General features: G+C 48.2%; 3 protein-coding genes across 3 annotated transcripts; 2 read left to right on the top strand and 1 right to left on the bottom strand.

The window, feature by feature from the left end:
• Positions 1–15: 15 nt before the first annotated feature.
• Positions 16–1,074, top strand: LOC119656716 (GATA zinc finger domain-containing protein 1). The gene is made up of 3 exons (XM_038063238.1): positions 16–464; positions 532–718; positions 781–1,074. The coding sequence occupies exons 1-3, from the start codon at positions 126–128 to the stop codon at positions 981–983; spliced, it is 729 nt and encodes a 242-aa protein (XP_037919166.1). The 5' UTR covers positions 16–125; the 3' UTR covers positions 984–1,074.
• An 8,527-nt stretch (positions 1,075–9,601) lies between these two features.
• Positions 9,602–10,913, top strand: LOC119657281 (tRNA (guanine-N(7)-)-methyltransferase non-catalytic subunit wuho). Its single transcript, XM_038064125.1, has one exon. The coding sequence runs from the start codon at positions 9,681–9,683 to the stop codon at positions 10,842–10,844; it is 1,164 nt and encodes a 387-aa protein (XP_037920053.1). The 5' UTR covers positions 9,602–9,680; the 3' UTR covers positions 10,845–10,913.
• LOC119657280 (26S proteasome regulatory subunit 10B) lies at positions 10,831–12,550 on the bottom strand. The gene is made up of 5 exons (XM_038064124.1): positions 12,334–12,550; positions 12,069–12,188; positions 11,289–12,009; positions 11,094–11,234; positions 10,831–11,039 (listed from the first exon to the last, which is right to left on the bottom strand). Exons 1-5 carry the CDS (start codon positions 12,434–12,436, stop codon positions 10,937–10,939), a joined length of 1,188 nt encoding a protein of 395 aa, XP_037920052.1. The 5' UTR covers positions 12,437–12,550; the 3' UTR covers positions 10,831–10,936.
• Positions 12,551–13,555: the final 1,005 nt, after the last annotated feature.

The raw sequence follows: 13,555 nt of genomic DNA, 5'->3' as shown, positions 1-13,555 counted from the left end.
CGTTCAATTTCGACTGTCAAATTGTCCGAAACTGCAGGAAAGCGCTAAAGTTCTATTATCAAACAAATCACGGTCCTTTGTGCTTCCGCAGTTCCTCCGGTTAACAGTTTTCCTTCGCTCCGGAGATGCCACAAAAAGTTACTTTAAAATGTGTTCAATGCGAGAAAACCGAGTCACCAATGTGGCGTTCGATAGAAGGTGGTCAAATATGCCATGATTGCTACGAGCAGAACGGAAACAATCTGAAAGGAGAATTGGAACCGGACAACGAAAACTCAAACGGGAATGGCGAGGAAAAGAAACTGCGGAAGAGCACGCGTAGCACCAGATATAAAGCAAAGAATTCTGCTCCTGCAAAACCAATACCGAAAGGGCGAAGTCGTCGCTACATCTTCAAGAAGACCCCGTTCAAGGCGCCTGTGGTTCCGGCAACAACTCACACCGTCGAAAGTACATTTTACAAGGTAAGATCTGTCCTTTGTGAAGGATTGAAAACGCAAATGAAAAATCGTTCCGTGTTTTGTCCTTCAGGGATCTTACCTGCAAGTGGGAGATATCGTGTCGCTAATGGACAAGAAGGATAACATTTACTACGCTCAGATCCGCGGTCTGCTCGTGGACACGTATTGCGAGAAGTCTGCGTTCATTACCTGGTTGATCCCCACGGCAGTAAGCCCGCCGCCGAATGAACGGTTTGATCCAGCGACATACTTAATAGGTAGACCTTATCTACCGTAATATTGTCTTGTCCTTTCATTAAAATATTCGCTCATTTTGCAGGCCCGGATGAGGACTGCCCGCGGAAACTGTCCTGCCTGGAATTCGTCATGCATGCTCCAAGTAATTACTATCACGACAAGACTACACCATTCCCTCCACCGGCCTCAATGGACTTTGAATCACCAGCAACCGGATTTGTTTGGACCTCGCTTCCTGAATTTGATCCGAAAAAGGCGGAAAAGATAGAGACGGCGGACTCGTAAGGAATTGTCGAGATCAAAGGACGCAGACAAGGTTTTTTTCGTTCTAGGAATGCTAATCAATTGTTTATTAAATAAAATTCCTCTGTGTGGAGAGTAACATTTGTTTTATTTCAATGCATTAAGAAGGATTAATCCTCTGGGATGTTGAGTGAGTTAAGAATGCACTTAAAGTCTTTCCTGTTTGTTGTAAAAAGCAACTAAAAGGGATAGAAATTTATGGCCTAGCAACCTGGAAATTTCGAAACTTTGCCGCTTTTGAAACGTCAACAACATCTCAGACCTGACAGCTATGGTTTTTAGCTATCGAAAACGTCTTGAGGTCATCATGAGGATGGACGAAATCTATGAGCGACACCATGACCATCCGGTTGTGGATAAAATCCGGCTCAATAAGTTACGGTGGGCGGGTCACTTAATCCGTATGGATGAGGATGATCCAGCCCGGAAAGTCTATAAGGGCAATATCTATGGTAGAAAAAGAAGACGAGGCAGACCCTGCCTAAGGTGGAGCGATGGCGAAGGTCAGGACGCCAGACAGCTTTTAGGGATATCGAATTGGTGGACCTCGGCGCAAAACCGGGATGTCTGGAGTTCCTTGTTAAGGCAGGTCTAGACCGGATACCGGTTGTTGCGCCGTTGATGATGATGATTGGAATAAGGACCTAGCCACAGGGCATCTTGACTTATTAAGGGCCGATGCCATTCCACATCAAGTCCCTCTGTGCTTCTCAACACCGTTCTCCAGGAAAACAATCGTCCCTGATTATCGGTGGAGACCTCAACGCCTGGTTCGATGCACGGTCGAACCAGAACGAGGACCAGGTCCATCGTTTCCTCCAATCCCTCCATCAACCTAGCCCATTTCAACCCGGTCCTTCCAACTTTCAATAGAACACACTACCATTCCTACCTAGACCACTTCCTGATTATCAATAACCCAACTATTATTCCCAACCCAAAAACCTTTTCCTTCCTCAAAACAGTCCCTGGCATCAGCGACCATGATGCCATAATCCTTCACGTCAAACTCCCAGACAGAGTCGTTAGGCCCACCCCACCTTCAGTTCTCGACTTCCAGCGCGCAAACTGGAAACACATCAACCTGGCTTTTAAAACTAAACTTCAGCCTCTCCTACTCCCATCCAACAGTACAGTTCCCAACGACACCATTGACCAAACGGTCCGTCAATACATCGAAGCAATTCAGCAAGTATGTAACGAACTGATCCCATCCCGTCCCTTAAACTACCGCAACCTCATCACCCTCCTCGATGACATCCTAACCCACATCCAGTATAAAAGGACCTTCAGCTGGTAACTATTTAGAAATGGATACTCTCCGGAATTCTCTCACCTCCTCTCCGAAATCCGCGAACTGGACAGGTCCATCCGCGAAAAAATCCTCTACACCCAATATCTCCACAACCGCCTCTCCAACACCAAACTGAACCCTGGTACATACAGGGAACTCAGGAAAACCTGCCCGCGTTTAGGCAAATCGGTCCAACAATCGCAATCCAACCTCAAAACATGCCCCCCCCCCGCCCCCGTCCTCGCTCACCACTTCCGCTAGGCACATCACTGCACCCTCCACTTCCGTGAACCACGTTTCGGCAGCAATGTAAACGGAAAAATCCCCAACTCCTTTCCAACCCTTCCTTCCTCATTCCCCAACCTACACAAAACCCTTTCACCCAAGCTCTCGCCGACCCAACTCAGTGCGAAAATATCCTCCCCACCCACTTTGTCAGTCCAGACTCCGATAGGGCGTCCATCGCTGGTTCCAAAAACAAAAAATCGGTAAGACTTTATAAAATTCCCTCCATCGTCCCTCATGCGCCCCTAGTATTGCTCCCATCATGTCCTTCATCATCAACCATTGCCTCATCAACGTCGCCCGGAAGAGTGTTCGAATAGTTCCTATCCAAAAATAGAATCAAAATCCTCTAAATCCCGATAGCTACAGGCGTATCTCGGTACTTTCATCCTCCGTCAAGATATTCGAGCGGATCATAAAAGTCATCATCGACGAATTGTGACTCCAATCATTCACTCTCTCAGTTTTAATTCGCTAACCCGCCCAAACACTCGGTTGAAAATGCATTCCTCCTGCTCAAATCAGACGTCATTCTAGGCCTGAACTGGAACGCGCCGACCATAGCCTGTTTCCTGAACATAAAGAAGGCTTTCGACTCCATATAGCAATACGGACTCGCTTATAAGCTTTCCGAAGTCCTCCATTTCCATTCGCACCTCTGCAAGCTAACTCTTAGTTTTCTTGACGGGCGAAAATCCCAAGTCCAACTTCAAGAACACATCTCTTCTCCCTATTTAAGTCCGGGTGGCATCCCTCAGGGATCAGTCCTCTTTGCTACTCTCTTTTCCCTGTTCACCGCAGACTTATCCAAACCAACCTCACATCCAAATCCATTCCGAATCCCCAATACATCTCCACCAGAAACATCCCAGTCGGCGAAGACCGCTTGAATTCCTATTTGGACGAGCTCCACCGGTACTTCACCAGCTGGAAACTATCCTTGAATCCGCAAAAATGCGAGATTATCGTATTTTGCGGAATCACAAAGATGACGCCGACAATAAGGCGCGACATATCAACCCTATCCCTAAAAATCCACAATGCCGCAATCCCAACCGTAAAGGAAGTCACCTACCTCGGGGTGACAATGAATTTCCGTCTACCCCACCTCCCACATATCACGAAGGCACTGAGCCGTGCAACTGGTGCCTTCAAATTGCTTTACCCAATCCTGAAATACAGCAGCCCAACACCTCCGAAAGTCAAGCTGTTTTGCTACAAGCAGCTTATTCGTCCCTACCTCATTTTCGGCTTCATCTTCTGGTCTGACAGTTCCCCTACCCAAATCGAACGACTCCGTCTCAAAGAACGTAGAATCCTACGCCACTGTTCCAACATCTACAAAAACGAAGACCGGTTCAAATACATCTCCAACCAGATCCTCAACGACTCCTGTCAAACGTCCCGCATCGATGTCGTCCTAGCCCGTCATACCCTCAAATTCCTCAACAAATGTCTATCCCATCCCAATCCCCTTATCTCCCAGGCCATGCAGATTGAGATCGTCGAAGAGCATCTTCTACGAACTCATCTGTCCCCTCAAATCCTCCTATCTCTCCAGACCCGAAACCTGAAAGGCACGGACGGGGAGGGGGGATTCTTTTTGGAGATAGTTTAATACCAAGGCACTCGAATGCAGCATGCCTGATCCAGGCTCTAGAGGAAAACGGATGTTTACATAGTGAATGTAACCTTCGCATCGGAGTCGAAGTAGCCGAAGCCAAGCGCCAGCAAGGCTTTCTCCCTGCGCTAGAAACGTCCCAAAGGCAAAGCAGCCTTCGAAGAAAATTTCGAGGATAAAGGGGTGGCTATGATCGTGAGCTATTAGCCACGTACCTCGTAATTAAATACTTCTGGTATTCCCCTTGAAGGCAGACCGTTCACAATGTTCATGGACCATAAGTCACTCCCTTTTGCTTTGAAACAAAAACCCGAGAAAGGTCCCCTCGCCAAATTCGGCACGTGACTGGAAAAGATAACGTGCTTGCTGACGCTTTGTCATGTGTTGCAGAGGTCAAGATCCAGATAAGGGACCAAGGCCATATATTTCGGCCAATTTCCGAAAGGAAGTATTTCATGCTGTTCATGATCTGGCGTACCCAAGCATTCGGACAACGAATCGAAAGGAGGTAGAAGTGTTCCCTTGGTCCACCAAGCATTTCCACACAATCCACCTTGACATCATTTGCCCCCTTGCGAGACTCGTACGGTTTTAGGTATTGCCTCACAATCATCGATAGACTCACGTGGTAGCCTCAGACACTCTGTTGGGAATAGATTCGACGCTTTGGTGTGCCGGTAAATATAATCACCGATCAGGGAATTCTGTCTAAGTCTTGCCTTTTCTCAGAGTTGGGCAAACTCCTCGGACAACCGCGTACCACCGCCGCCCAATGAGATGCTCGAAAGATGGCATAGGACACTGGAGGCCGCTATAATGACCCAAGACGACCCCTATTGGTCGCAGGTCCTGCCACTCGTTCTACTTGGAATGCGAATCGAGAAAAATTTGCTGCAAGTCCCGCAGAGCTGGTATGCGGGGAAAACCTTGACCTTCTTGACATCAGGTTGGGATTCAAAGCTACCGGTCAGACCGTCAAAGCTAAAGTCATCATCACCCGCTAACAATGCGAAAACCTGAGCTAAGGTGCCCAGTGATTTCGAATTCTAGGCATGTCCTAATAAGGACGGACGCCCGTCAGAAGGCGCTGCAGGCACCTTACGAGGGCCCCTTCGAAGTCTTCAAGCGAAGTCAGCATCATTATAGTCTCAAAGTCGGGCGTCCGGACAAATGGGTTTCCTTGGCTCGACTGAAGCCCTTCTTCCAGGAAGGAACCGTAACCAGGAGAAGGGGCTTGGAGATGAAGTTTCCGAGGATTCTGACTAAGAGGAGAGGGCAATTGGACTGAACTAGTTTGTAGAGCGAGCCCTATTTCCAAACTGAATCAAATGCCTCTTCGACGTCTAAGGCGCAGGCTGCGGTGCAATGCCTATTTTCCAGGTAATTGAGGATATGGTCTTGCCTGCTCGGTGGATCTGATGTTTTCGAAGCCAAATTGATTAAGTGGAATGATAGGGGAGTAGTGTCTATTGAGGTGCTTTGCTAGGATACGTTCGAAGATTTTTCCAATACTGGAAAGAAGAGAGATAGGCCTCATATGTTTGAGATCACCCGAGCACCCCTTCTTAAGGTATACCTATCGTATCCTATAGGGCTGATTTCCATGATACCATGAAGTGACCGTTGTTCAGGGGGGGGCGTTGTGGCGAGACGTTCACTGATGGTAGGCGCATCCTTCCGCAGGACAAAGTTAGAGATGCCGTCGGGGCCCGAAGATTTTTTATTGTTGGACCGGGAGTTCGACTTCTTCTAGGGAGGCAAAGAAGGAGGCGGACGGGCCTGTTCTGACTATATCAGCCAGGCAGCTGGGGGAAAAGGGGCAAAGCTACGACCCTTCCAGGTTACCTATTTTTATCGGGATGTGGTTGACGTTAATAAAAGATTTTTTTCTTCCAGTCAATCGATCAATTATTGAGAAAACTTGTGGGTCAGGTTTGAGGGATTTGAGGAGTTTCTTGTAAGATGCATTCAGTTCGGACCGAATAGCTCCATTGATTTTACTGGACAAGTCTTTGATGATCTCGGAGTGGACCCGATAATCAGCATTGCATCTGTTCCGTAACCGGTAAAATAATCGTTTCCTGCGCTGCAGTGGTCTGTTTCTATCGCGGACTAAGAGGAGGGTTGAGGGGGAAAGGTGCCCGTATTTGTAGTAAGCAGGTTCTTTAACTGGAGCGTGTTTGTCAATTGTAGTTTCCAAGGCAGAGTTGACTTTCCGGATGTATGTATCTAGCTCAACATTAGAGTGGATGCGCGATTTGTCCAGGGGAGGACCCAGCGTACTGGCTAAGTCGCGTTGGAAATCGTCCCAGTTTGTCAGATTGAAGGATCTGCATTTATGCGGATGGTGGAGTGAAGGGAGACTTTGCTGTAGATGTAGAGAGAGGCTGAGGGCATGATGGTCCGAGTGGGCTGCTAGAGAGGAGCAGCTAGTGACACATACTGAGAGATTGGACGAGATTATAAAGCCGTCCAGGAAAGAGGGTCCACGAGGAAAAGATGGCACTCCCGCGTTAACGATGTCCACGCTAAGGAATGAGCCTGACTGGAACCAATCGAAGAGCACTTTGCCATTTTCGTTGTTAACTGAGTCGCCCCAAGATACGCGCCTCGCCTTGAAGTCACCGCCGAGGATGAAGGCATCGAAACTCGTCGCAATTTCCCAGAGTTCATCCAGAGTGGGAGTGAGGTGACGACCTGTGCCGCCCGGGAAGTAGAGAGAGCCGATTAGGACTCGGAGGGTGCCACCACCCCTGACAGGAAGTCTGACCACTGCTAACAGGCAGTTTGACGCCAATGCAGCCGATGGGATACTATTTGCCCTTAGTCCCGCTTTGACTAGTATGACTGTGCCTCTACCCGCGTCGTTACGGAAAGTACTGTAACCGGGAGCATGTAATTTTACGTTGGAGGCTTCCCGCAGTCTGGTTTCGTTTAGGAGAGCGAGATTAGGATTGGAATCCTCTAAGAGCTTGTGGAGAGCGAAACGTTCGTCGTTACAAATGAGCGAATTAGTGTTGAGTGTGAGCACCTTCATTTTGGTTGTCTAGCAATTTGAAGAGGATTTGTAGGTACGCTTCGGGTTTGTCTTCAGGGAAGAGACGGAGATAGTTGTGATAGAAGTCGGAGATTGTGTTCCACAGCGAGGGGAAAGACATATTGAATAGGGTCCTGGCTTCCATGAAGAAGTCCCTGTGAATAGAAGAATGTGGGGGCGATAAAGGGCTAAGGGTTTCGAGTCTTGCTCGACCCCTAGCTACTGCGGCGAAAGACGAGGTCAGTGAGGGAGGGGCGGTCCAGTTGGTATGAGGCAGAGTGTTAGGCTGGGAGACACGACCAGACGGGGTCTGTCAAGGTGGAGGAGGAACGAAGCAGATCGAGAGTGCGGGATGCTTTTCGCTCTTTCTTTGCGCTGGATAGATTCCAGCCTACGGGGGCACTTAGAGAAGTTGGCAGGGTGACCCAGTTGACCACAGTTTGCACATTTGAGGGGTGCCGCCGACTTCTTTTCGGTGTTGTCTTCTACATTCGAACGGAGGCAGTCCCTGGAGGCGTGTGGGTCCGTGCACTTCACGCATCGGGGGTCGTATCCGCAGTTTGAGGATACGTGGCCAAATTGTTGGCAATTGAAACATAGGATGACGTCCCCTTTTGGGGGCTTCTCCCAGCTAATCCGTTGATACAGGAGGATATTTTTTTTTTGACTATATTGGCCGCTTCGTCAGAGTTGAAAGTCACATGGAAGAGGCTCAGATTAGTGTTATTGGCTCGTGACCACGGGGTGGAAAGCCTGGTTATTCGGACAGGTGTGATCTGCGTTAGCTCCTTGATTTCCGAAGCCACGTCTTCGGGAGTGAACTCATGGGGGGAGATTCTTCTGAGGATGAGTGTTGGCCTCCCCTCCTCTTTTAACGTGAAGGAATGCCCTTCCAATTTGGTGATCTTAATTAAATGTATTAGTCTCCTATGGATATTGGGACAAGTGGGCCGGACTTTGAACCTGTCGGCCGGTAGGTTGGTAATTTCAAATATAGCATTTTTGTCTATGTTTTTGATTACAAGTGCCCAGTGCCCTGGTTGTCAATCCATACAAAAAATCGGAGGAAGAAAGCTAATTCTATTCTTATCTTTGACTAACGGTGGGTTGGCCGTGTCCACTTTCGAGTCTTTTCAGGAGCTTCCCAAACCATTAGAGGATCTCTTCTTGAAATTGCGGCCTGACTTGTTTCTACTCCTTTCGAAAATCAGTTGAGACCCTTCCTGCAGCCAAAAAAATAACAAGGGCAGTTCGTTGCAATCAAACTTATAATGAAATTATGTAGCTAAATGTCGTTACAGTAAAATTTGCGTAATCCTTGTTGAATCCTCCTTCAAAATGCCCCGCTATAACTTTAATTGTTGATTTCGAAGTTCCGCGACGTGCGTGCGTCGCTTCCGGGGGATGCTCGTTGTCAGAGAGAAGATAAACGCGGTTTTTATTTTCTGAGGCCTCACCCCGAATCCGTTTGTTTTCGTTTGAAGACAGACTTACCTGAAGCAAGTTTGAATTCGTCTTGGGAACCTTGGATATAATTGACACAGTAATTTACTTCATCAATCCGAGTGTCGGGCTTGTCCCCAGGAAGGAAGCTCTGGTCGTCGTCGACGGTTATGGCAGGGCAGTCGTCACTAATCATTTCTTCGGCCGAATGGAGGAGTTGTGTGGTGATATTAGAATTGCCCAGTCCATGGGCCGCGACAATGTAAGTTGGTTCAGCGTCCTTTACACGCTGTAGTTTCGTGTCCCTCGAGAAAGGAGGGCGAGGCTTGTACCGGCTTCACTTTATTATCGAGAAGTCACGTGTATTAAAACTTTAACTGGCACTGTTTTACCGTTAAATAAAGCCATTAAGCAAACACGGCTAAACAACTGAATAACGATGTTCGTAAGCTTGGCAACAGCACGAAAGCCCGATCCGTACACAGGCGAGAGCAATCGGCAGAACGAACCATTCGCTTAGGCGGACAAAAGCGAACTCTGACCGACAGAGAGACAGACATTGAACCGATTTTAATAAGGTTTTGTTTTACAAATAAATGGTTCGAATGCCTTGAGACTTGCGGAACCCATTGTCGTCCATGTCCGACACAACAGACATGACCCAACTTTTGAATTAAAACGAAATCACTTAACATTTTAAAATTGCTTCAAATTTTGCAGTATTTTCAAACATATGTGATAAAAGAAAGGCTCTAAATAGTCTGCATATAGAAAAGGGGAAGAAATTACTCCTAAAACCTAGAAAGAATACAAATAACTAATTGTCGTTAGCTTCGCCAGGTTCAAATAATTAGTGGCATTTATATCCCATTCCGTGAAGCCTCTCCCTGGATCAAGAAGAAGAAACAGCACGTGTCAAATTGTCAGAATTCATGACAGTTCTCAAGTTTACGTTCGCTCCGTTGTAGGATTCGCCGGGGATACCAGTCAGCAGTAAATATGTCCTTAACCGTCGTTGGCAGTGAAATTTTAATTTCGCTAAACAAGAAAGTGATATTTCTGGACCCAGTTAAGCATCAAATAACGAAATCGCTTACAATCGAACCCGACATCGTTCCTGAAATAGATTTGAATCCAGTGGGTCCCGAAGCCAGTGAAAATCCCAACCCGCCAAGTAACAAGGAACCTCTCAAAGGAATTCAACACGTGCAGGCATCTCCCAACGGGGAGTACCTAGCGATCACAACGACCGGCAATAAGCTCCTGCTCCTCTACAAAATCCACGCCACCGAATTGGGTTTGCTGTCGGCTCGTCGAATTTCGCGAGCCTCAAGTGCCATCACTTTTTCAAATGACTCAAGTAAAGTCCTGCTCAGCGATAAGACCGGCGATTGCTACCTTTACGACTGCCTAGATTATAAGGCGCCCGGCAAGTGGCTGTTTGGACACTTGAGCATGGTCTTGGACGTGCGATTCACGCCAGCACAGGACGCGGTCTTAACTGCGGATCGAGATGAGAAAATCCGCGTTACTAACTTCCCAGCCACGCATGAAATCGAATGTTTTTGCCTCGGGCACACTGAGTACGTTTCGTCCATAAATTTGTTGCCTTCTCAACCCAATAAGATGGTTGTGTCGCTCTCAGGCGACAAGTCGATGAGAATCTGGGACTTTCGAGCAGGGAAGCAACTTCATCAGGTGTCGATCCCTGCCCCAGGGATTAAGCTCGCTGTGCGGCAGGTAGAGGAATCGGTTTCGCACGTCGCGGTCCTTGTATACCAACCAGACGAGAGCATTTTCATTTACAAGTTGCAGCAGAGCACGGAGGGCTTCGAATCGAGTCTTCGGTCCTCGCATTCATTCCCCGGACAAATCGTGACTGACCTCGAGTTCCGTGACGATGATTTATTCTTGACAACCTCCGTGGACGGGCGACTGCGATTGCAACGGGTTAAGTGCGAAAGCGGGGATTATTCAACGCAGGACACAACGAAGCTGAACGAAGTAATTGATCAGGTGTTCGGGGAGGAGCAAATCACTGAAATGGAGGACGTTTCCGGTTGGTTTAAGAAGAAGTTCGACAACGTCTCCGAGTACTTGGAGCGGAAGAAGCGGCGCATCGACGAGAAGCTCAATAAGAACACTTCAGTTCGGTGTAACTAAGTTTAATGTAGTTTTCGTAAGCAAAAAAACTGATCATGTATATAAAGAATAAATCGCAAGACACTCCCACACGCATTGTTTCTCGTTGGCGGTTACACGGGTTTGTAGTCCAGTTTGCTTTCCAGTTTCTTGTTGTCCGCCACTTTCCGCACGGCCTTCATGAAGTCTTCCTGGATCACGTACTCCCGTTCGGCTCTGAAACGAGGAGTTCTGAGGCTGGACAAAGTGAGGTAGGAAAGGGTAAGTTACCTGATTGCGAACAGACCGGCCTCGGTGCAAACATTCCTAAGATCGGCTCCGTTGAAGTTGTCCGACAGCTTCACGATGGCCTCGTAGTCGATGTCGCCGTGCTTGGCTATCGGCCCGGCGTGGATTTTGAGAATTTCCAAACTGGAATGAATCGAATTAAACTTTCCCTTGATGAAAGGTGATGAGTCGACTTACCGAGCTTGTTCGTTTGGCAGCGGAATTTCAATTTTCCTGTCCAAGCGACCGGGGCGCAACAGGGCGGGATCCAAAGTGTCGGGTCGGTTCGTGGCCATTATCATCTTGACCTGACCCAGGGAGTCGAAGCCGTCCATCTGGTTCAGCAGCTCCATCAGCGTCCGCTGGATTTCACGATCCGCCGAGGTGCCCTCTGAGAATCTCCTGCCACCAATAGCATCGATTTCGTCCATGAAGATGATGCAGGGCTGGTGATCTCTTGCGTAGTTGAACATTTCCCGGATCAGACGTGCGCTCTCGCCTATGTACTTGTCGACGATCGCACTGGAGACGACCTTGAGGAAATTCGCGTCGAGCTGCGAGGCAACGGCACGAGCCAGGAGCGTTTTGCCGGTTCCCGGTGGTCCGTACAGAAGACATCCTTTCGGCGGTGTGATACCGACACGCAGGAACAGTTCAGGATTCATTAGAGGCAGCTCAATCACTTCTCGGAGCTCACGAATCTGTTCCGACAAACCGCCGATTGCCGAGTACTTCACCTCGCCTGGGTCTTCATGGGACATGTTGTAGACGAGAGGATCAACCTCCCGTGGCAGATAGCGCATTATGGTGAGCGTGGTCATGTCCAGGGCGACGCGAGTGCCGGACTTCAGTTTAGTTTTGTCGAGTTGTCTGCGGCATCCGACGACATACCGTGGACCGTTGGTCGCTTTTACAATAACTGCGGAGAATGAACATATTTACTTGTGAAAGTATTGCAGATAAGGCCGAAACCCTTACATTTGTCTTCGGTAAGCTGCTTGAGGACTTCTCCTACGATTTGGCCAACACTTTGCAGAGCCTTCAGGTCATTCTCCGATTTGTCGTATTGTTTCGTGAGCTCTTTCAGCTCCTCACGCTCTGAAAACAAAGAATCCAACTGTGAATCGAAGTCAATTCAAAACAGATCCCGGTGACACGACGATAGAGAAATTTCCATGTTATTTGTCGCCAATTTGTATGTTTGTCACAAATGACTTGCCGAATCCAGGCAGGTTATACTCACTTTCTTTCAAACGGGACTCAATTTCTTTGTGCTCCAACAATTTTTTCCTGTAATCCATGAGCGCCTTCTCACGCGAAACATCTCCAGCGATGCCTGTGGTCATTTTTATTAAAATATTCGGAAACTTTCAACAAAGAGCAACTCGAAAATGACACGAAAATTACAATGCAATAAACCGTGTTCTTCTTCTTATCTGAAAGATGCGAACACGTCTAATTGGATGCCAGAGGTGAACTGTCAATTGGGTTGGTTGAATTGGAAAACTTTGGGAGTTGCGCACTTCAAGTTCTTGTCTGGGAAAATTATTTTGATCTACATTTAATGAAATTGAAGGAATTAAATTGCTAAGAGGTGAACAGATTTGAATTTGTTTGAAAGTAAGATCCCTAAGTAAGAAAGGGGAGGAGATAAAGGTTCGGAAATAGCGAAGTCATGAATGAAGAAGTTGAAGAGTTTGGTGCTAAGGATTGATCCTTGGGGAAACCCCGGAAAAGATGGGAAATCGCTGCAGCATTAGATATTGAGTTTGAAATGAAACGAGCGGTTACTGAGGAGGTAGGTAGGTAGGTAGGTATCAGTGGCCGCTCCGAGGAGCCCAATTAGCGCTTTGGTGCGCCGTTTTGATGCCACAAACTCCTAAGTGCGTGACTGTTGTTATAGGAACAGGGAAGCGGAGTCCAGCTGGCTCGGATCTTCAGAGCCAGCCCGTAGCATTCACGAAGGAAAGCAGCTCTCCGACCCTGTAACTAGAAATCTCACTGAGGTCCCCAAAGAATGGTTTACCCAGTGTCCGCAGCCTGACTCGAGCCAGAGCCGGGCAATCGCAGAGAAAGTGCATAAGGGTTTCCCTTCCTTCTCCGCAGCTTCGACAATGCGAGTTGTAGGGTAAGCCGATCCTAGCGGCATGGTCCCCTATGGGCCAGTGTCCCGTGCAGACCGCCGTAATCTTGAATGCATTTGCACGCGTCTGGTACACGAGCTCTCGTGACCGGGCTATGTTATAAGCGGGCCAAATTCTCCTTGATTTGGCACAGCTTGAAAACCTTCGTCATCTCAGGCCTGCGGCTGCTAGGTAGTGCGAGTAGACTCGGCCCTCGACAGCCGCCAGCGGAACACCGACTGTGTTCCCCGAGGGATTGCCAAGAGCAGAGCCTTGCATGGCCAATCCGTCAGCCCGCTCATTCCCTTCTATGTTCCTATGCCCGGGAGCCCAGAGGAGAGT

Source organism: Hermetia illucens, chromosome 5 (assembly GCF_905115235.1).
Source record: "Hermetia illucens chromosome 5, iHerIll2.2.curated.20191125, whole genome shotgun sequence".
Taxonomy (NCBI): Eukaryota; Metazoa; Arthropoda; class Insecta; order Diptera; family Stratiomyidae; genus Hermetia; species Hermetia illucens.
The sequence above is the reverse complement of the archived record's forward strand: the minus strand, read 5'-3'. Positions and strand labels throughout refer to the sequence as shown.